Source organism: Pan paniscus, chromosome 8 (assembly GCF_029289425.2).
Source record: "Pan paniscus chromosome 8, NHGRI_mPanPan1-v2.0_pri, whole genome shotgun sequence".
Lineage (NCBI taxonomy): Eukaryota > Metazoa > Chordata > Mammalia > Primates > Hominidae > Pan > Pan paniscus.
This window is the reverse complement of record NC_073257.2, coordinates 28,562,075-28,586,287: the sequence shown is the minus strand read 5'-3', so window position 1 is coordinate 28,586,287 and position 24,213 is coordinate 28,562,075. Positions and strand designations below refer to the sequence as shown.

The 24,213-nt window shown below is 40.7% G+C and overlaps 1 protein-coding gene across 2 annotated transcripts in view; it reads left to right on the top strand.

Annotated features, from left to right (window-relative positions):
- Positions 1 to 13,116: 13,116 nt before the first annotated feature.
- ITGA8 (integrin subunit alpha 8) overlaps positions 13,117 to 24,213 on the top strand; it is a 209,391-nt gene continuing 198,294 nt past the window's right edge. For both annotated transcript variants that reach the window (XM_003831184.5, XM_063607282.1), the window contains exons 1-2: positions 13,117 to 15,961; positions 16,630 to 16,763. In XM_003831184.5, the coding sequence (XP_003831232.3) occupies positions 15,753 to 15,961; positions 16,630 to 16,763 (343 nt within the window). In that variant the 5' untranslated portion in view covers positions 13,117 to 15,752. The remainder of the gene's footprint in view (positions 15,962 to 16,629; positions 16,764 to 24,213) is intronic.

The following is a 24,213-nucleotide window of genomic DNA, read 5'->3' as shown; positions in this document are numbered from 1 at the left end:
ATACAACCGTGGAGAGGTTTTATATGTGGGGACTGCATGTCCATCTTAAAAGATGGCTACAGGACTTCCTCATTGACACAGATAAACACACTACATTTTCAGAAGGTCCTGCCCTTCCCCAAGCCTCCGTTTATTCCCAGGCTTCTGCCAACATGTGGCAGAATATTGACTACAAGAATGCAAGCCAGGCATGATGGTTCAAGCCTGTAATCCCAGCACTTTGGGAAGCCAATCTGGGAGGATTGCTTGAACCCAGGACTTTAAGGCTAGCCTGGGCAACATCACGAGACCCTGTCTCTACAAAAAACGTTAAGATTAGTCTGGAATGGTGGTGCATGCCTGTAGTCCCAGCCACTCAGGAGACTGAGGTGGGAGGTTCACTTGAGCTCAGGAGTTTGAGGCTTCAGTGAGCCATAATCATGCTACTACACTCCAGCCTGTGTGAGAAAATGAGACTCTGTCTTGGAGAAAGAAAAAAAAAAAAAAAAGGATAGGACCTATTCAATGAGAAAAAAACAAAAACAAAAACAAAATGCAACTTTGTTCCCAAGATAAAGCAATAAGTATTCTCTTTGGAATATTCAGAGAAACAATATAAAAGGTAAGTTATCTTGGGAGGCCGAGGCGGGCAGGTCACCTGAGGTTGGGAGTTTCAGACGAGCCTGACCAACATGGAGAAATCCCATCTTTACTAAAAATACAAATTTAGCCAGGCGTGGCGACGCATGCCTGTAATCCCAGCTACTTGGGAGGCTGAGGCAAGAGAATCGTTTGAACCCGGGAGGCGGAGGTTGTGGTGAGCTGAGATTGCGATGTTGCACTCCAGCCTGGGCAACAAGAGCAAAACTCCGTCTCAAAAAAAAAAAAAAAAAAAAGATATCTGTAAGATGTAACAACTACATAATTTAGCATTTTTCTGTAAACATTTTGCTTTAAAATCACTTCAGATTTACAGAAAACTTACAAAATATAATATAGATCATTTCTATATGTATCCTGCCTCAGTATCCCCTGTTGTTATGACTTTACATGTGTATGATACATTCACCACTACTAATGAACCAGAATTGGTATAGTATTATTAACCGAAACTCATGCCTTTTCTTATTCCTCATTTCCAGCAGGGTTGGAAAAGCTCCTGCCTTATTCAGACATTGTTAGTCCTTTTTTCTGTTCTAGAATTCCATCCAGGTTACCACATAACATTTAGTCTTTTTGTTTCCCTAAGTTCCTCTGGACTGTGACAGTTTTTCAAACTTCACTTCTTTTTGATGACCTTAGTACTTCTGAAAAATACTGGTCAGATATTTTGCAGTGTCTCTCAATTCATGTTTGTCTGATGTTTTTCTCTTGATTGGACTGGCTGGTAGATTTGGGGGAGGAACGCTGCAGAGGTCAAGAGCCATTCTCATCACATCATATCTAAGGGTACATTATCAACATGACTACTCGCAGGTGATGTTAATATTCATCACATGTAGCACCTCTCCATGGCACCCTCTTTGGAAGACAGTCCCTACTACGTATAGCCCACATTTAAGCAGTGGGGAGTTAATGTTCCATCTCCTTGAGGGGGAAGTACCTGTACAAATTTCCTCAAATTCTTCTGTGTGGGAATTTGTCTCTTCTCCCCCCATTTATTTATTTTTTAATGACTTAGTTACATCAGTATGAATTCATGGATATCTATTTTATATTTTAGGTTATAATCCAGTTCTATATTATTTTTTGTTGTTCAAGCTGTTCCAGCTCTGGCCATTGGGAGCTCCTTTGGTTGACTCCTGTGTCCCTTTGAAATACCCCATTGGTTTGTTTCTTGAGCTCTCCCTTTTTTTCTACATTACAAGACACACCAGGTTAAACTTGTATATTACCTGCCCCAGCCCTAGAATAAGCCATTCCTCTAAGGGACCTGGATCCTGTTTTTGGAGAATGGTATTAGAAACCAAGATCTGGGTCCCGGGTGTGCTTGTTGCTACTGGAGTGTTGCTGTTTCTAGGCCCACTCAGTGGTAGCACTTTTTTTTTTTTTTTTTTTTTTAAGAGACAGGGTTTCACTCTGCCATGCAGGCAGGAGTGCAGTGGCATGATCATGGCTCACTGCAACCTCAAACTCCTGAGCTCAAGCCATCCTTCCACCTCAGCCTCCAGAGTAGCTGGGACAATAGGCCAAGCACCACTGCACATGACTAATTTTTTTTTCCTTCTATTTTGTGTAGAGATGGTGTTTCACTATGTTGCCCAGGCTGGTCTTGAGCTCCTGTGCTCAAGTGATCCTCCCACTTTTGCCTCCCAAATTACTGGGATTATAGGCATGAACCACTGCACCTGGCTGGTAGCACTTGTTTTAATGCCCCTTATTTTGAATTTTCAAGGTCTGATGGTAGTGCCTTGTCTCGAACTTACAAAACAGAAATGGAATAATCAAAAACATAGACATTCTGTGATTTACCTTAGGTGTTGCTGCTTAGCAGACATGGAACTTCCTGCAAGTTGCTTAACTCCATCAAGCCAAGGGCTTATCATTTTTAAAATGAGAATACTTTAAAACATATTAAATGATATGATGTCTATAAAGGATAAAATAAAACACCAAGCTCATGACTGATAAACATTAGCAACCCCTTAGTATAAAAGGGTCACTCATTCTTTCCTCACTTTGGACCTTTCACAAGAAATAATTGCTTTGGTAAATATGTTTCTCCACATGTAAAATCTAATGCAAGAGTCACTTGACTTATTTATTGAGATTCTGTCCTGTATTTCAAATCAACTACAGGTTGAGCATCCCAAATCTGAAAATCTGAAATCTAAAATGCTCCAATGACTATTTCCTGTAAGTGTTGTGCTGGTGTTCAAAATATCTTTTCTTTTGGAGCCTTCCAGATTTCAGATTTTCAGATTTGGGTTGTTCAATCAATAAGTATAATGCAAATATTCCAAAATCTGAAAAAAATTTAAAATCCAAGACACTTCTGGTCCCAAGCATTTTAGATAAGGAATACTTAATCTGTATGGAACAATGCCACATGGGTGTATAAATGTTACATCAAATTCAAAACATTTAAAACGAAATTATTTTTGTTAAACCAAGTCTCACATTAGGATTTTACATTTCTAATGGAAGCACAATAATTCACTCATGTTTTTCCAACTCAAAGTCTTTAGCTTTTGGTAATGTCAAACTAGATATTTCAGACTAACACTCTTGCTGTGAACAACTAGAAAATACTTACAAAGTATTTCTTCAATGTTCTTAGAGACACAAGAGCATTTATTTATCAGTCACTACAGAAATTGTAAGGCCAGTGTCCAAAGGAAGGAGGAAATTCAGAGTTAGGAGCCAATACTTGGAGTTATTTTTATCTGTAAGGAGCCTCTATACTTCTACTGAAATAAAGTACTTGGAGATGGGGGTGGGAAGGGCTTGTGGCACTAGAGGGAGAAAAATTGTAATCCAGGGTCTTGAAAGGATTCAGTGACAAATACCTCACACTTGGTCTATGGTCTAGGACAAATGATGAATGGGAAATAGACGGGCCCTTCCAGCAAGTAAAGCCCACATTCAAACCAACTCAATCCTTGACAATTGACTAAAGTGGTTGCATAGTATTAGTGTTCATGGCAACTTGCCAGAAGTAAGTGTTAAACTCCATCTGGAAGAAGGTGGCATCATTCTAGGCTTAAATTTGTCATACATTTTTTTCATACATGGGATCTAATATTTAATTTTTAAAATGTTTTTATGTGAAAAACAAGAACACAAGATAATGTGAACAAAACTCAAGAGAAACAAGAGAAAATACAAACATACCCTACCCCAGAGTGCACACAATAGACACAGTAACAGACATATCTTTAAAATAACTCTGAAAATGTTCTTGAAATAAAAAACAATGTTTAGAATTTTGGCAGAAAATTGGAAAATGTAAAAATAAAATAGCCTGTGGAAATTCTATTTAGGATATGCAAATTAAAATTTAGAACTTGATGGACTGATTGAGCAGCACATTAGTCACAATTATAAAGATAAACAGAATTAGTCACAATTATAAAGATAAATCAGAAGAAAATATTGAGATAAAACACATAAATGAAAAATATAAAAGTCAAAATATGAGCTATACTATGAGGTTGTCTACTATCTCAGTTGGATTCTCAAAAGATCAGAGATATAATGAGACAGAAACAATATTTGAAGAAATAATAATTGAGAATTTTTTAAAAACTATGAAAGATAGTATTATCCCACAGATACAAGAAGTTCTATACCTCAAGAAGAATAAATAAGAAAATCACAACTAGGCACATTGTATTAAAATCATGAAAGGTCAAGGGCAAAGGGAAATATTAAAAGCAGGCAGTTTTTAAAGAATTACCTTCAAGGTCACTGTTAGACTGACAGTTGACATCTTAACAACAACAACAACAACAAAATAGAAACCAGAAGGCAATAAAATGATAACTTCAAGGTGAAATCAATCAATGAAAATTGTCAATCCCAAATTTTATACACAGCAAAAGTGTTCTCCAAGGATGCAAGTGAAATGAAGCCATTTTCAGACAAACCAAAACCAAAGGAATTCATCATCAGTAAACCCCAACAAAGACTAACGGACATTCTTCAGGCAGAGGGCAAAAGACCACAAATGGAAACTCAGAAATTCAGGAAAGAATGAAGAGCGAAAAACAGAGTAAATATGTCAACAAATGTAAATAAATATTGTTTGCCTAAAGTAATAATAACATGGAATTACATTTTTGAGAATTAACATATATGATAACAATAGCATATAAGCTGGGAGGGGATAAATGGCCTTAAAGTATCCAAAAGTCTCTGAAATTTTCTGAAAAGAAATGAAATGTTGATTTATAGTAGAATTTAAGATGAAGTAAATTTGCATCTTTAAAAGACTGGTAAAAAAGTATGAAATTATAAAGCTAATAGAGGAAAAAATGAAATAATAAAAATACCAGTATAAAATAAGGCAAGAAAAGAGAACAAAAGAATATAGAGTGAGCAGAACAAAGTAAATAGTAAGATAGTAGATTTAGATTTAAAATCTATTAATAACTATATTAAATGTAAATTTACCAAATGTTCTGATTAAAAGGCAAAGACTAACAGATGGGGTAAAACAATAGAATCTACCTGTGAGTTACTTAATACAGTCACATCCAGATTAAAAGATTAAACACAAACAGCACTAAACAGTACCTTATGACATAGCAATTCCATGCCTAGATATATTCCCAACCAAAATGCATGCAGATGAGTACTATGAGACATACCCATAACTGATCATAGCTGTACCATTTATAAGAACCCCCAAATGGAAACAATCCAAATGTCAATGAATAGGTAAATGGATAAATAAATCATGACGTATTTACACAATGCAGTAGTACTTATCAATATAAAATAATGAACCAGTGATACAAACAGTAATATGGACGAACCTCAAAAATATTAAATAAAAGAACAAGGCCTGGTGCGGTGGCTCACACCTGTAATCTCAGCACTTTGGGAGGCCAAGGTGGGTGAATCATGACGTCAGGAGTTCAAGACCAGCTTGGCCAAGTTGGTGAAACCCCCATTTCTACTAATAATACAAAAATTAGCTGGGCATGGTGACGGGTACCTATAATCCCAGCTACTTGGGAGGCTGAGGCAGAGGACTGCTTGAACCTGGGAGGCGGAGTTTGCTGTAAGCCAAGATCGCACCACTGCACTCCAACCTAGGCGATAGAGTGACAAAGTGAGACTGGGTCTCACAAAAAAAAAAAAAAAAAAAAAACCACAAAGGAGGTTCATACTGTAGGATTCCACTGATATAACGTTCAACACAGATTAAACTGAGCTATGCTTTGTAAGTCAGGATAATCAAGTTTGAAGAGAAGAGAGGGGTATGATGGTAAGTGGTACTAGGGGAGCTTTTGGGACACAGGGAGTATTCTATTTCTTGATTTGGGTGGTAGTTACGGGGGTATTATGCTTTGTGAGAATCCATTATGCATTATATTTATATTGTGTGATTTTCTTGTATTTGTTGTGCTTCAGGGTTTTTTTTAAGTTTAAAATTAAAAGAAAAACATCTCTTGCTTGCTCTTCCCTCTCTTTCCCGACAGCTAGTCACAGAGCTCAGTCAAATCTTCCTTCACAGCCATCATATCTGCCCATCTCCATTGCATTGCACCATCCTAATTCTGACCTTTATTTTTTCACATACAAATACAAGTATGTAATAACTATTTTCCATTTTTCCCTCATTCACATAACTGTCAGATTCATGTTTCTAAAACATTTGTTACCCCCAAAATACTAGAAATAATGTGGTAACCCCTCTGCAACCTGCTACAGTATTCCACCCTTATCTGCAGGGTACAAGTTCCAAGATCCCCAGTGGATGCCTGAGACCACGGATGGTACTGAACCCTATATACACTTTGTTTTTTCTATACATACATGCCTATGATAAGGCTTAATTTAAAAATTAGACACAGTAAGAGATTAAAAACAATAGTAAATAATAAAATGTGAAAATTATAACTACCTACTGTAATACAAGTTATGTGAATGTGGTCTCTCTCTCTGAAAATATCAGTATTTTCAAACTGGGGTTGATTGTCGGTAACTGAAACTGCATTACTGCATTACTGAAACTGTAGGCAAGGGGGGACTGCTACATTACCAGAGGAGTATTAACTGAGAAGGCTTGACCAAGACAGCAGGGAACTGTACTCAAGAGTATGACAATATCTAGGCTAAGTTCTGGCAAATAGTGAGTGCTTGACCCTGGGGAAGGGCAGGTACATGTGGACAATCGAAAGCAAGCAATAACATTATGCCATTAGCAATCCATAGCCAATGAGAAATGTAAGTGACAATACTAGCTAACACATTGCTTTTCCTATGGAATCTTACATAGATTTATATATTTTAATTCATTTAGTCCTCACAAGTCCATGTGACACATTGTTAGCACAGGTTGAGTATCCCTTCTCTAAAATGCTTGAGGCCAGAAGAGCTTCAGATTTTGGAATTTGGGGGCTTTTGGAATATTTGTATATACGTAATGAGATATTTTGGGATGAGACTCAAGTTTAAACATGAAATGCATCTATGTTTCATATACACCTTATACTCACAACCTGAAAGTGATTGTATTTTTCCTTCGGGAATACTGAATAAGCTGTGTTATGCAACTGTGTTTTGACTGTGATCCATCACATGGGATCAGGTATGGAATTTTCCACTTATGATGTCATGTTTCATGCTCAAAAAGTTTTGGATTTTTGAATATTTCAGATTTGCAATTTTTGGATCAGAAATGTACCTATAAAATGCAACCTGTACCTGTATTTTACAAATGGGGAAACTGAGGGATAGAGATGGTAAGTAACTTGCCCAGAGTCCTACAGGTAGGTGGCAAAAACAGGCCAGGGAACTAAGTATCTGGCTTTAGAATCCATGCTCTTAATGGTCATGCTCTTTTGCCTCTCCGAGGATGAACAGCACTGGTTTCCAAGCAGAATCACACCATAACTACACTGGGCAGGATTTAGAGCTCAAGAGAGAAAGGCTCATATGTTTAAAATTCATCTCTCACCTCCCACAAGTGAGATGCAGATGAGTAAGATCACACAGGGACTAAAAGCCAGATAGACCATCCTGACCTTCCTTTGAAAAGAACTACAATATGGATCCCTTCTGTCTCTGGAATTACCATTATTATGCTGATTTGGTGTGATCATATGTAGTGGCAAATAGTTTTTCAGGAATATTGTAGGAAGTCACTCTAACATCTACTTTGAGCAAGTCCAACTGGCAAATTGAAAAATGGGCTAAGTTCAATCCATTTGGCTTATTTTTTTTCTCCTTCCAGTAATGCTACTTGGCGTCTTTTTTCTTTTTGAGAATATTTTAACTTTCATCTACTGGTTTTAATTTAACTTGTCATATTTCTATTTTTTTTTGTACATGGGACCAGAGGCCTTTGGGAAAAGGACCCACTTTTTAATACATTAACACAATAAAAACAAGGAAGATCAATTTAAGTCAGTGAGTTACGTTTTAGGCAAGCTCAGTAGAAGACAGGAATTCACTTCCAACTTTCAAGTTGTTCGAAGACTTCTAGCTCTAAAAACAGGCTAAGGCGTTCTTACACGGAGATAATTAAAATGGTCAAGGCCATTGTCTTGGATAACTTAGGAAGATGCCATCATGGAGACTGTTACATGATAAGTAAGAGGCCTTTTTACTAAGTTACATAGAGAACAAAATGCAGATGCCATGGATGGCATATGGCATTTTATGGGGGCAGTAAATGTCTTAACTTGTGTATTAGTCTCTTTTCATGCTGCTGATGAAGACATACCTGAGACTCCGTAATTTATAAAGAAAAAGAGGTTTAATGGACTCACAGTGCCACGTGGCTGGGGAGCCTCACAATCATGGCAGAAGGTGAAAGGCATGTCTTACGTGGCGGCAGGAAAGAGAGAATGAGAACAAAGTGAATGGGGAAACCCCCTATAAAACCATCAGATCTCATGAGACTTATTCACTACCATGAGAACAGTATGAGGGAAACTGCCCCCATGATTCAATTATCTCCCACTGGGTCCCTCCCACAACATATGGGAATTATGGGAGCTACAATTCAAGATGAAATTTGGGTGGGGATACAGTGAAACCATATCAACTTGGTCCGATGTGCTCAGATGAATTCTGCTAAGGTTGAACTTCTCTAAACCAGTGGCCCCAGACAAGCCATAGAATTCCTTGTTTTCCAGATCTGGGTAAGGAGTGTTACGATCACAGGCATATATTTTTTAAGTCATGCCATGAACAGTTTGTTTTATTCTCTGGCTTAACTCATGGCTTTAGTCTTCTCTGATGAAAAATATCTCATAAAGCCTTCCCCATCTTACCTCCAGCCCCATCATTCTCTCACACCACACCCGTTAGTTTCAATCCTGGCATTTATCCATCTGGCATTTATCCATTTAATTACATTCTGCTCAGTTTGCTTGATTGTTCACCACCTAGCACCTCACTAGACTCTATGCTCATGAAAGGAGGAACTATATCTTTTTAGCTTAATACTGCATCACCAGAGTTTGCATGGTGCCTGAGACAAAATTGGTGCCCATATTTGTTAAAAGGATAAAAACAATGAATAAGTAAATCAAAATCAGGGAGCCAAGTGAGGTTGAGCAGGACATAGTCTTTGCATGGATCACAGTGACAACTAATTTGGACTTTGTCATTAGTTGGGAAAATATTATTTTTCTTTTCATGGGACACTTTCTCCCTCCGTGTCTGCCTGCCTGTCTTCCTTCCTTCCTTCTTTCCTTCCTTCTCCCTTCCTTCTTTTCCCCCTTCCTTCTTTCCCTCCTTTCCTCCCTCCCTCCCTTCCTTCCTTTCTCTGTTTCTTTTTTTCTTTTTCACCTAATGATTTGCAAAGCTATAACAAGGAAATAAAAATCTTAATAAATGTGGGAGAGATTAAATCAATGTTTGTAAACTTTTTAATAAAAAATATTTTTAAAATCCGTTTGTAAGAATTATCAAAATTGTAAGGCCAAAACATTTTTCACAAGGAAGGTTTGTATTATTCCTGGAAAATCCCACACACTTGAATAAGATCACAGACACTAGAGGGCAGTCCTAGACACCCTGCGGTTCTCCTAAAGGCAAACAAAGCACAGCAACTTAGCCTGGGGTTTTAAACACACTCTTATCAATGCATCAGTTGCTCCAGACTTCACCGGCTTCTGCAACTGAAGGACTTCCCCACTTATTTGTAGGAGGCATTGGGTGTGTCATCTGAGTCCTGTAGCCTCCCCCAGGAGCTGAGTAAAGTGGTGTCTGGCTGCTTTAGAAGCCTATACCTCCCTGTTTGTCCAGAACCACATCTATTGCTGCTGTTACCTGGGGTCCATGAAGGTGCCTGCAGCCCTGTGTTCACAGACGCCTACACTTTCAAGTCCTGGGGTGTGCAGGGGTGGGAAGAATGCACCACTTCTCATCTTGCCCTTTTTGCCGAGGACCAGGGTGGTGGTGCTCTGAACCCTAGCACTTTATGGTGACTTAGTTTTTTTGTCATAAAATAAAAACTTTGAACATTCCTGCATGCCCTCTCCCCACCCCCCACCCTTTGCACTGGACCCCAACATGAGTCCCTTGGGGAACTGGAATTCTCAATTGCCAGACTCCTAATTTACGGCTTAGATGCTATGAGTTCCCTTCTCCTCTCAAAAGTTTCCTGTGGTCATTTTGGCCAATAGTTACTAAATGATCCAGCCCACCAACCCATCACACATGTGTAGGTCTTTCAGCATTCTGGAGTGAACTGACCCTAATGGAAACATGTAAATCACTCAAGATCCTGATTACAAACTCAGCCCTCTCCACCCGCAAGGGCTGTGAATCTCAGGAAGATTTATCCTCAAACGTCAATGCTTTGGAAGAACATAGCTTTCCACAGTTACCTTCCCTTTGGAGGAAGAATTCTTTTACTTTTATTTTTGTTTAAAGCAGAGCTGCTTTTCAAGGCTTGTTCTAAAAAGAGATCAAATTGGAGTCTGGTTTTGACTAGTGGGAATTTTCCTTCAGCTAAACCAACTGTTGGCTGTGCTTGAACTCCCGCCAATACAGGGGCCAGTGCTACAGCACTTTTAAGTTAAAAGTGGCTAATAAAATCATGAAGGAAAACCATAAAAGAGAATTACAAACAAAATCATCAAAAAGAAAAAAAAACGGTTTTACTATGGTGAAATTCACCCTCCAGGGACCGAATAGAAAATTTGCAGACATAAGCTGATGTCAGCAGAGACACCTGACACATTTAAAAGTCTTTTCCCCTCAGTAAGTTTAACCATCCAGTTTCTACTAATCAGTTGTTTCTAATATTGCAGGAAAGCTGAGTTCAGTTGGGCAGAAAAAAAATCTGAGATAACCTCAATTATCCATTTTCTAAGTAGAGACTGAAAAGCTACCTTCCATTCCTGGTGCATTGATTTTTAAAGCTGATGGAGCCTCCGAGCATACATTACATTCACACTGGCTTATACTGTAAATAGTTTAAAATATTTGAAATGTGGTTCTATTAATGAAATAATTATATTGACACTTTCACACCTCTTGATTTTATGTGATCATATCACATAAAGAAATAGACTGAAACACAATCAGAAATAATAATTGGTCATTAAGTTAGACATGTTTTTGATTGAAAAGTATGCACTAACTGGTTAAATGGTCTGGCATTTCTATTTTTAAGTACTTCGTACATGGCTACAACTCAGACATCATTTTTTTCCCCTGTGGTACTCTTTACTTGTTTATTTTTGGAAAGTTTGGGCCAAATCTGTTCCATCTTTGACCTTTGGGTTCTTTTCTTTTCTTTTTAGGGAAAGAACTATGTATACCTTTCCCAGTACGAAGCATACACATATGCTCACGTGGATGATAAACAACTCGCAGACTTGCTTTTCTGACAAATAAATCAGTGCTGGTAGATCTTTAAAATGTCAAACTTCTCATTCAGCATGAGACCTGTCACTGTCCATGTGTTTTTTTGACGAGTCCCCAGATCTTACCAATTGGCATGGTTCCCATATGTCAGAATGATGAAATGTACAAGACACCTATTCAGACTTATCCCTTCTCTGCAGTTATTGCAACTGGGTATTTTTTTTTCCTGGCTTCTTGGAAGGTTTACTACTCTCCCAGGCTTTTGGCCTCCCAGGGAGGTCAAAGAGCTTGGAGTTAGTTTGCCTTCCCTCCAAAACACCAAGGTGCAGCCAAACCTTTTTCCACGACCTCTCGGAAAAGTACACAGCAGCTTTATGCCATCTCTCAAGGACTAATCATAGGCATGCCCAGAGGACAGCCCAGAATAGCTTACTACCTCTAGAAAGGTGGCTTCTCATTATTATCATGGTTTTAAAACCTGATTCCTTATAGATCTAGTAGCATGAGGAACTGGTTTTGGCATTTGGTAGGGTTAAAATAGTACCACTTACTTGCCCTGTAAACATGCGTATTATTATACCTCCCCAAACTTTAATGTCCTCATCTGTAAAGTAGAAAGTGACCATATTAAGAATATAGACTTATGTAAGTCAACAGCAAGTATGTTTTAGAACACAGAAATAAGAATATACCTAATTGTGTGTCAGTAAACAGATTTTTTTTTCCCTTATCTACTCTATTTTTGTTGTTGTTGTTGTTTTGAGACAGAGTCTCACTCTGTCACCCAGGCTGGAGTGCACCAGCATGATCTCGGCTCGCTGCAACCTCCGTCTCCCGGATTCAAGCAATTATCCTGTCTCAGCCTCCTGAGTAGCTGGAATTATAGGCGTGGGCCACCACACCCGGCTAATTTTTTTATTTTTAGTAGAGAGGGGATTTCACTATGTTGGTCAGGCCGGTCTCAAACTCCTGGCCTCAAGATGATCCACCCGCCTCTGCCTCCCAGAGTGCTGGGATTACAGGCATGAGCCACCGTGCCCAACCTCCCACTCTATTTTTGAACAAAAAGACTAAAAAGTTTAAGAAATATGCCAAGGAAGTAAGCAAGTGGGTACAACATGGGATACCCTGGTGATGTGCTTCCCTATGCAAATCAAAGCATTGTGTAATATATAGCTAGTTCCACCTAGTAAGTCAGCACACAGGTCAGGTGCATGTCTAGGATCATTCTATCACCTTCTACCTATTTAGATGGTTCTCATCCATCTCAGGCTAGCTTGCAGTAGGACAGATTTCCAAATTTCAGCATGCCAGTGTCAGGAAACGATTGAGTTGAGGTTATTTTTCTAACCTCAGTGTCCAACACAGTTGTCAACATTCCTATTTGTATGCTGCCCATGAATTCCTCATTGAAAATTACTGAAGGGAACACCACTTTGATGAACAACAGTAACTTGATCAGAGTAGCAGACTCTGCGTTCAAAGCAAATGAACTTCTAAAATGAGAAGCAAGTCTTCTACCATCTACTCTTAAGTCTTTTTCTGGGAAAGGAATACTCAGGAAATTATCCAGATGTGACAATTTGCCAGGGAAATTTTTGATAGCTTATTTATTTGTATTCTTTTTACAGGGGCATGACAAGTAAAGATATAACATTCAGATCAGTCTACTGAGTGGGTTCTGATGTAAGGGAGACAAGAAGTCCAGCTTTTCAGTAAATTCAGAGATTTTTTCTCTGGATAGACCCTCAAATCAATGGACAGACTGACCACTCCCGAAACTGCCATCTACATTGCTAATCGCAGGCTAGTAACTCAAATCAGTGAGCCCAGCACCTAACTCACCTTCTACTTCCCCAATCTGCTGTCCTAGCCCACTGCTACTGTTCACTATTCTTCTTTTCTAGGTTAATACCTTGAGACACCTTGAATTTTTTTTGAGATGGAGTCTCGCTCTGTTGCCCAGACTGGAGTGCAGTGGTGCAATCTCGGCTCACTGCAAGTTCCGCTTCCTGGGTTCAAGCGATTCTCCTCCCTCAGCCTCCTGAGTAGCTGGGATTACAGGCACACGCAACCACACCTAGCTTTTTTTTTTTTTTTTTTTTTTTTTTTTAGTAGAGACGGAGTTTCACCATGTTGGTCAGGCTGGTCTCAACTCCTGACCTTGTGATTCTCCTGCCTCGGGCTCCCAAATTGCTGGGATTACAGGCGTGAGCCACTGTGCCCAGCCTGTCCCTTTTCTTTAGCATTTGTGGCCCTCCCCTCCCTTCTGTTAACCAGCTTGAGGTCCTCGCCTCCCAGTGCATCTAGGCAACACCTACTTTGCTTTCCCTTCCTTCCAACAACTACCCCCCCACTCCCCACCCCTAAACTTTTGGAGCCCCAGAAGCTATGTCCCGTCTCTGCTCTAGAACTGGCTCCCTTTGCCTCAATAAATGTTACTGTTATTAAGATCCTCTTCCTGCAGATCCATTCAACCCTATTTCCCACCACTTCCTAACCCACCCCTTTTATTCCAATCCCATGCACAACGATTTAATCTCTGTCTTTTCTAAGTATTAATACCTTCCCTCAACTTCTCCCCCCACAATGCCCAAATGTAAGCCCCGTATTCAAAATCCTACGTAAATGTACATCTGCCACCAAATCCTCTTACATGCTTCAGAAAAAACTTAGCTCTTCTGTCTCTAAACGTCATATCTGTTTAACCTCGGCCCCTTCCGGTTTCATGCTGACCTGTTTTGTTTAATGTTAATGAATGACCATATGTTATGTAAAGGGATCTATACTCCTTTCTCTTCTCTGTCCTCCCCTACTCGAGCCTCACGTCCTCTCCGACACAGGAGACATGGGAAGAGACTGACAACACCCACGGATCAGAACCGAAATCTGAACTCCTGTAGACTGTGGACTACACCTTCTACCCCCGCAGAAAGTAAACTGTAAATTCCAACATTCTTAACTTCGCCAAACTTCATCACAATTACCCAGGATGGAGATTTACTACTAAGTCATTTAATATGCCCAAGATGCCTTTAAGAAAGATTTAAATAAAATCTCAAGGCTGGGCAAGGCGGCTTACCCTGAAATCCCAGCACTGTGGGAGGCTTAGGTGGGAGGATCGCTTGAGTCCAGGAGTTCAAGACCATGTTGAACAACATGGTGAGACCCCCATCTCCTTAAAAAAAAAAAAAAAAAAAGTAGAAAAAGAAAAAAGAAAGAGAAACAAAGAAAAGAAATTTTAAAAGTCAACTCGAGGTGGCAGGACGGCTTGAGGCCAGGAGATCGAGACCGGCCTAGGCCACATGAGCAGACTCAGTGTCAACAAAAAAAAATTAGAAAATTAACCAGGTGTGATGTGTCATCTGTAGTACCAGCTAATCAGGAGGCTGAGGCAGGAGGATCGCTCGAGCCCAGGAATTTGAGGTTTCATTGAGCTATGATAGCACCATTGCACTCCAGCCTGGGCGAGAGAGAGACCCTATCTCTAAAAAGAAAAAATAAATAAATAAAACAAAGCAAACCAACCAAACAAACAAAAACAAAAAATTCACACACGCACACTCACAGGCGCGCGCGCGCACACACACACACACCCAACAACAAAAACAAAAAAAAACCTCGAGGCTTTCTTGTTTATGAGTTAGCTCTGCCAGGAGGTGGGGTGGACTTAGGGGAGGAGAGGGTTGTTGCATTTCAACTTTAACTCTCATCACAGACGTGCAAAGCCGTGAACGCTGAGGTCAGGCTGCAGAGGTGATGAAGAGATAATTGCTTTGCCCCTCCTGGTGGTGGAGTTGGTTTTCACATTCTCCAACCAAGCTGCGCCTTTGACAGAACTGGAGCAAGCCCTCGCTCCACCTGGGGCATTGCTTCTAAAGCAATAAATAGCTTGAGGTGACAGAGACGAAACTGATTGTCCTTGAGATGGGACTGCAATAGAAATCCGGGCAGCCCGAAGAGGCACCCAGCGCTCCAGCCACCAGCGGGGCCGCCCGGGAGTCCCTGGCTCTAGACCAGCCGCGAGGAGGCGCCGCGAGAGCGCTGGTCCCTGCCCGCGGCCGGAGGAGGGCTAGAGCGCCTGGGCCAGCCCCCCGAGCCGGCTGGGCGGGCGGGCGGGTGGGAGCAGACGCCGGGCACTGTCACCGCGGGTGCGCCGAGCGCACCGACCCGGGACACGGGCAGCTGGGGACCGCCAGATTCCACCAGCGCCCCTTGCCCCGCAGGGGTCCTCGGCTCGCGCTCCTGGGTAGCAGCCACCGGGGCGGAGGGAGATGTCGCCCGGGGCCAGCCGCGGTCCCCGGGGAAGCCAGGCGCCGCTGATCGCGCCCCTCTGCTGCGCCGCGGCCGCGCTGGGGATGATGCTGTGGTCCCCCGCCTGTCAGGCGTTCAACCTGGACGTGGAAAAGCTCACAGTGTACAGCGGCCCCAAGGGCAGCTACTTCGGCTACGCCGTGGACTTCCACATACCCGACGCCCGCACGTAAGTCGCCCGACCAGGGGAGGTGCGCGCGGGGGCGAAGGCGCTCCCGGGTCAGGTCCCAGCGGCTCTGCCGCGGAGTCCCCCCGCAGCCTGGGATCCCCGTCCTGCCGCCTGCCCGGGGTCCCGTCCGTCTCCCCGCCACCAGCCCCTTCTCTCCCCTGCCATGCTAGATGTGCCTTGTGAACTTTGAGCTAGAGAACATGCCACTTGCACAGAACACGCAAGTCCTGGGTGTTCCAGGTACCAAGACGCACGCATCCTATAAAGGAGAGAACAGGACCCAGAAGACCCAAGCCAGTTAAAACCGCCACCACAGCGAGGTCTGTTTATGCAGAGCCTGTAACCATTGCGTCTGGGCGCAAGAGCTGTCGGCTACCAGCAGCTGGGCTCTGTCCTTGGCTTCCTCCCACCCCACCCCCTTCTCTCATCTCACTGTACCCACAGAGCTCCACCTAGAGAAGCAGGACCGTTTGCATTCTTGCAAACCAGGTTGCGGACCCCCATAGGTTTCCAAGAGGAAATCAAGTTTGACAGTCGGTCCTCATCATAAATACGTTCATGCCCTCCACGCCTGCCCCAGTGTCCCCTGGCAGGAGGTTACAGAGACTGCATTGCATGCGCACGCTTTTGTGGCGCCCAAAGAGTGACTTTCTCCAACCCTTTTGCAGAGCGAGTGTCTTGGTGGGGGCGCCCAAAGCCAACACCAGCCAGCCCGATATCGTGGAAGGGGGAGCCGTCTATTACTGTCCTTGGCCCGCGGAGGGGTCTGCGCAGTGCAGGCAGATACCGTTTGACACCACCAGTAAGTGAGATTTGTCCTTCTAAGCTGTGGGCCTGGGTTTGGAAGAACCAGGGCCATCCCAGAGGCGACTTCCCGCTGTCTTGGTGTGCTGCTCGTTTAGCTTGTCTGATGTGTCCGTATTGTGGGCTATGTGGGTCTCTAGAGAAATCACTTTTTTCAACTCTCAGTTAACTGAAGGAAGATGTTTAGTGAACCCTAGAGAAAGGACACTATTTTGACCCTGAGTGGATGCATCCTGGTAACTCCTGTTTCTTTACCTTTCTGAGATGAGCATTTTCAGGGTGAGTGGATGTTTTGGAGAAATACAAAAACTACGTCCTAACTTTGACTGTGGAGAGAATTTGGTTGCTTCTCAAGGACAGATGTGGAAAAAGAGAGATTCTTAGCGTTTCCAATGCCCAAGCTCCGGAGGCAGGACTTAGCTGCTGCAGACCCAGACATCACTCCGTGTTGCTGTTTAATTCTTTACAGAAAGAAAGAATTTTCTTTCAAAGTATTAGACATTGAATGCAAACTAGTGCAGGCAGACGGTGGATGGATTACATTCATTTCCAAAATCCCTAGACAGATGTTTCTTATTTAATTAAAGGGAAAATACATTTTAAACAATTCAGTCTGGTTACGTTTCCTCTGGTGTTTTCTCTTTAGAGCCTGAGAAAATAATTTAAATGCGATGCTTTCAAAAACATTAACACCGAATGCTTTAATTTTTACCACCAAAACTTTATGAATTCAAAAGGTATATATTATCAGAAAGCAAATATCTCTTTCCAGAAAAATGCGAATATGTCAGCTTGAACAATGGTCCTTGATAAATAATCGTTTAAAATACCTTTTGTACCACACAAATATTTTATGACATACTTCATTTCTTTGATTTTTAATTGTTTGATTAGTGTGTATATGGAATTTATGCAGAATATTTTCACAGAATTTCGATGAAATTGGCTGGATGATGTTTACTTGTTACTATAATTTGTATCTTTTATGTTAAAGGAGAAAACAATTTCAGTTTCATAAATATGAAAATATTTCAAAGCAAAACATACTATGCAAGCATTAACTTGAATTATGACCAAATTAGGAAAGTATTTTATAAAAGCATTGGAAAATTATATTCTTATCATGCCTCTCTATATATGGTCACAATAGCTTATCATTTTATTAAATATTCTGTTATTTTATACCAGTTTTTATAAGCTTTTACTTTTAAATTTAAGTATTAGCAACCAGGAAGATTAAACCTTTTGATGTTAATTTGTGACAGAAATCTTTTAATTAGTTATTTTATCAAGACTTGAGACACTTTCTAGCTACTGCTCTCTAGTTTAAGAATAAGCTTCATAAAGCAGAAGAATTAAACATTTAAACATAAAATTAATGCCATTTTAATAATTCATATCCAAATCATTTGTATTTTTAAAAGTATTTTAAGGCAGGCCAAATAAAGACATGAATCATTAACATTATTTGAATTTACATTAAGGAAAGTATATTTTGAGACATGGTTGATGTGTTTTCACCAAGAAGCAATTTATGGTCGTGGAAAAAATTTAATAATCTTCTTGTATAGTCTCATAACATCAAATCAGGATCTGAATAGTATTTTTTTCTTTTGATAAAGGAAGAATCAATGTCTGCCCAGATAAGTTACAACTGACTTACTTTGTAAGTACTCATCCCAATAGATGTCATAGGCCAACAGATTAAAAACCAGAGAATCCAGATGTCAACTATGAATTCAAAAAATAACTGACCACTCCTAACTGAAAATTTTCAATATTAAATTACAATAGGTAGGCCAGGCGCGGTGGCTCATGCCTGTAATTCCAGCACTTTGGGAGGCCGAGGCAGGTGGATCACTTGAGGTCAGGAGTTCAAGACCAGACTGACCAACATGGTGAAACCCCATCTCTACTAAAAATACAAAATCAGCCGGGCGTAAGGGTGTAATCCCAGCTACTTGGGAGGCTGCGGGAGGAGAATTGCTTGAACCCAGGAGGGAGAGGTTGCAGTTAGCCAAGATTGCGCCATTGCACTCCAGCCTGGGCAACAAGAGCGAAACTCCATCTCAAAAAAAAAAAAAAAATACAATAGGTTATATTTTCCCAGTTCATTCTAAAGCAATTGCTTGAAGCCTTGAATTCACTCTCCCATACAGAACTAATGCTGAAAGATGTGCTTTGGTTTCCAGAATAGCCCACAGGAATGCATTTAACCCTTATTGTAGCTGAATTATATTTGCAGTAAAACAGTAGGGGACAAACTAGAACAAGTTGGCAATTAAATGAAAAATAATGTCCAGAAAAGGTCAGTGTTACTTGGAGAAGACAATGTCCTCTTTTGTGTAGGTTAGGAAAATGTCTAGATATCTCAAAGGGCTTTAGAGATTGATGCTGCTCATTCCACACTATGTCTTATTTTACTTCCAAATATATAGTGGTTTACTTGATAAATAGATGAATGCTCTAATCCTACTATTATACTTATCAACTACAATCATAATAATTTCAGAATTCATAAATGGAACAAAGTGAGAGAAAGAAAGGGGGAGAAAAATCAATGTTCCTGAAATAATTGAACAGGAAATTTGAAAAGCAAGGCAGGAAAGGCTACACAAGTTTGTGAGAAATGAATGGCCCATGACAGAATGAACAAGGCTGTGACCTGTGAAAGACAGGGAGGTCCCACTGGGAGAAGAGAAAGGAATTGTTGGGAAAAGAAAGTTCCCCATGTCGGCCATCAGGGGGTACTATGGGCCCAGAAACCTTGATTGCCAGTGGGAATGGCCTGAAAATGGGTGTGGGGAAGGAATCCACAGGGTCACAGCTCAGGTGTTTGCTACCAAGTGGTTGCTCACCCTCTATACATCATCTGTGCCAATTGCTTTGTCCTTATACCCTCAGATAGTGGAACTGGCAGTGGCGGCTACTTGATGCAATGCTGTGCAAGTGAAGAAGGCACAGCAGACGCCAGTGTAGCTATTTCCATTCTGAACATCCACTTCGTGGACAAAGTAGAATGTTAAAGCCAAAGATGAAAGGTGGAAACAGACATCACTGGTTCTGGGTCCTGAAGTCAGTGTTGCCAGAGGCATCCCATTTACAGATCGCTACTATGTACCAGACACAGTACACACATTGTTTCTACTACATAAAACAAATCAAAACAACTATGTAAAACTCATTCTGTAAATAAGGAAACTGACATCAAAGGTATACCCAAGACCGTACAGTGGTAGGCGGTAGAGGCAGGACTGGAATAGAGGTCTGCCCAGTTCGCAGCCTGCTTGTTCCCCTCACCTTCCTTCCAGAAATGGGGAGAGGACTGACCCTGATAGACTGCAAGTTCAGGATTATGACTAAGCCCCCAAGGAGCTTTGGAAGGCTATATTTGCCTTCCCTCCCTCTCCTCCATTCCCCTACTCCAACAGTGGCTTTACAATTCCATTTTAAATTATTCTCCAGAGAAGGGTTGAAAAGGATAAACAGTTTTGGTGGAAGCATTGTAGAAGCAGGGTTTGTCTTGGTGGGAATGATGGGTCGCATATGCCCCTGGCTTGCTCAGACTCCCACAGAATGCCCCTTCATGGTCTCCGATAAGCTGCCTCCTGAGTTACTCTCTGCTCAGTGCCAGTAACGTACTGTTCTCCCCCGAAAAAAAGGAAGAAAAGTTCTCTGCTTAACTAAGTAGTGGCCCCAAATTGACATCCGCATAATGGAGTGTGATGTGTCAGGCATAAAAATGTATATTGCAAATATTCATCTGTCAAGACATCAGTGACTTTCCTGGTCTTTTACCCTACTTTTACTACGACATCTGAATTCAAGACATCCTAAGTAAATTTGACCTTTCAATGAAGTTGTTTCAACTTGTTCAGGTCCCTGGGGTGTCTACAATTGGGTATTCTGCTCTGGTAACCAACTAAATTCTCTCAGCTTAAACTTTGAAGGAGACAGCCCTATAACTGAGTCCCAGAGTCCAGTTGAGATCCTGTTCCTCCATTTATTTAAGGTCAATTGCCATTTTCTAAAAACTGCCTTTCAGGTTTTTTTCATGAAATAATCATTATTTATTTTATTTTTACCTTATCATATAACTTGATTTTCTTTAACATTTCTCATGATAAATACAAAAATAGAGGAAGCTTGCACTAGGCCCAGCACTTCAAATGCATGAATACTAGAAGCATATGCTGGTGGGGGAGGTGCAAAGAGTAGATAATTTTCCTGCTCTGTACAGAATCAAGGGGTTCCAAAAAAGCACTTCTCTGATCTCCCTTCTGTCTTTCCCTCTTTACTTCAATAGAAGAAAATTCCTCCTATCACCAAATTGGTTTCTTTCACTTTTGTCTCAGGAACTCTTTAAACTATGCCCCATGTCTTAAAGAGTTTAAAATATCACATCTGCCTAATTCATGCCTCTCGCTTCTGTGTCTACTCCAAGGTTCCCTTTCTTCTTTTTCCTACATTTTCTAAACCAATGCATGGGTTAAAGAATGTTAGGCTGTAACCCTTCTGCTAAAAGGGAGAACGAATGAGACAATGAAACCGACTGCCATCTTTGGAATAATGAAAAGCAAATTGCAACATAGTTCCAAAGTATAGCATATAAGTATTTGATTGTTTTAAATGCTCAAGTAAAATGTTTGAGGAAAAAGGTGATGTGTGCTAATTAATTATGATAATCATCAAAGCACTAATAATGACAGAGAAGCAATACAGCTGGGAACCAGTCACAATTAGAAGCCCACATAAGAAGCTGACAGGAAGAGGTAGGAGGTGCCATTGAAATTTGGAAGTCATCTGAGAAAGACTACTAGAATTTGCCTGGCCTCAACTTAGTATCTCTGTGTTAAAAAAAATAAAAATAAAAATAAAAGGAAAAAGAAAAAGAAAAGAAAAGAAAACTTAAAATGGAAGACAATTGGATTAGGATATTTCAAAGCTCTGGATGACAAGGTTTTTGTTGGAATTGCGGGAGACCGGAAGCCTTTGTTTTGGGGGGTCTGTTTTATTTTGTGTTGAGTGATCCCACAATGAGAAGCAGCTTAAAGCATCTGGTTCTGCAACTGGCTTAGGGTTGTTTTTTGATAGTGTTCGGTGTGCCCTTTTTCTCATGTGAGGGTTGGGAAACATATTGGCTGCATAAGTCTTGCCTTTCCAGTTTCCCCAGAAAGAAATCAGTTTTTGTTCAGGAACAAAGAAAAGAAAAATGTAGGTTAGAGCTACCCAAGAAAGTGACAGAGGAAATAACATAAATGTGACAGGACTTAGGGACAGGAGAAATCTGTGCTCTAATACGTTCAATTGGAAGATTACAAAGGTGGGGGAAGACGGAAGCCCAAAGATAACCTCCTCTTTTCAAGACTTAACAATGAGAGTAAGTTTTGCTACTCAGAAAAGAAGAAGCAGCGTGTGCACACACGCACACAGCACAATATTTGCAGAAATCTTCCTCTGCTAAGTCCTGATCCAACTGAGTCATCAAAGGTGGTTTAGCTGGATGTCTTACTTATTATTCTAGAAGCAATTCATGATGGCTACCATGACTGGATATGTTGGCATGACAGAGGCAACCATCATCCCTAAATTTCTCTCTGTTTGTTCAGACTTCATGCAACAGAACACAACTGAACCTTAGTATGAGAAGGGAGGAGGCAGCGGTCCCTACAGCCCATAGCAACTGAGGAAGCAATTAGAAAAAGGAAGTCCTTGAAACTCCAACCAGAAATGGGAAACAGATCTGCTGTATGGCTAGTTGAGCAGTACGAACATTAGGCACCCATTGCTTAATCTGCAAAATTCTTTCAAGAAGCTGGAAGTCTGTGTGAGGGAACAGGCTACAAGGTTCTTGGCAGGAATATTCCATGTAGGCTCTGCAGCATGCTGGGAGAAATGGCTTGAAATTATCTTGAAATAGTCTTGAAATTATTCTGAAAGGAAAAACGCACTTTTACATTTAAGCTGACAGGTTGAGATGTGCACATTCAAACTTTCCTTGTTAGTGTATAACGAGTCTTGTATCTGGGAATTGCATTGATGGAGAGAGTTGCCAACTTTACGAAAAAGCTCAGCTCAGGGGTGCCCTGATGGATACCATGACAGTACATGAACATGGACTTTTTTTATTTTTTATTTTATTTTTATTTTTTTGAAATGGAGTCTGGTTCTATCACCCAGGCTGGAGTGCAGTGGCACAATCTCAGCTAACTGCAACCTCCATCTCCTGGGTTAAAATGATTCTCCTGCCTCAGTCTCCCAAGTAGCTGGGATTACAGGTGCCCACCACCATGCCCAGCTAATTGTGTGATTTTTTTTTTTCTTTTTTTTTGTATTTTTAGTACAGACAGGGTTTCACCATATTGGTCAGGCTGGTTTTGAACTCCTGACTTCAAGTGATCTGCCTGCCTTGGCCTCTCAAAGTGCTGGGATTACAGGCATGAGCCGCCACACCCAGCCATTGAACATGGATTTTTGAGGAAGATAGCTGAAAGACTAATTATTGGTTTTATTTAAAAAACACTTATTCATCCTTTAATCAGCAAGCATGTTGAAAGCATTTTAAAATAATTTTTATTTTTCAAAATTCAGCTTAAATACATGTTTATAAAGAACATATTTATTGCATAAAGCAAGGTGTTCCTCCATAATGAAATCCTAACATAGATTAAAGTAATTTCAATTCCAGGTTACATGATAAGGAGATTTGAGATATGCAAGCTAATCGTGACTAAGTGATTTACGCTTAAAACCAAATGCATCTAATACACCAGCTATGGACTGCTATAGAATTCAGGTGGGCAACTCTTAGATGAATGTCACTAGATGGTCTGGAAGGAGTGGAGCTCCACCTCAACCCTGCTGAAAGGCCAGAGTTTAGGTCTGTGGTGTTTAGTGTATTGGCCTGAAGGTCTGCAAATTGAGAAACTTTCCTAGACCCATAAACACTGAAGAAAGTGATTATTTACCCTTTCTTTCTTTTTTCTGGGGGTAAAATTAAGGTATAGATTATGAAAATAAGTCTTTATAGAAGTGATTTCCAGGCATTGGGAGTGGAAGAGATGAGTTGACTCCAAAGGTGTAATAGCAGGGAATCTTTTGAGGGGGAGGTTGATGGAACTTTCTATATCTTGATTGTGGTGGGGGATACATGACTGCCTGTATTTATCAAAACCCATGATACTGTAGATCACCAAAAGTGGATTTTATAAATACATAAATAAATAATCTATATTAATATGTAAATAAAATAAACGTATAAATAAATATGAACAAAAAGATGAAGAGAAAAAACCTTTATGGAGAAGGCAAGAGAGTTACATATTTGATACGATGATTAAATGTGGTTTTGTGGCTGTTGCTCTGAGCCCATGGGCAATAAGCTCTTAGGCTATGGGAGGGTCTGATATAACAACACCTGGGGGTGTAAAGACACAGATCCCTGAGAA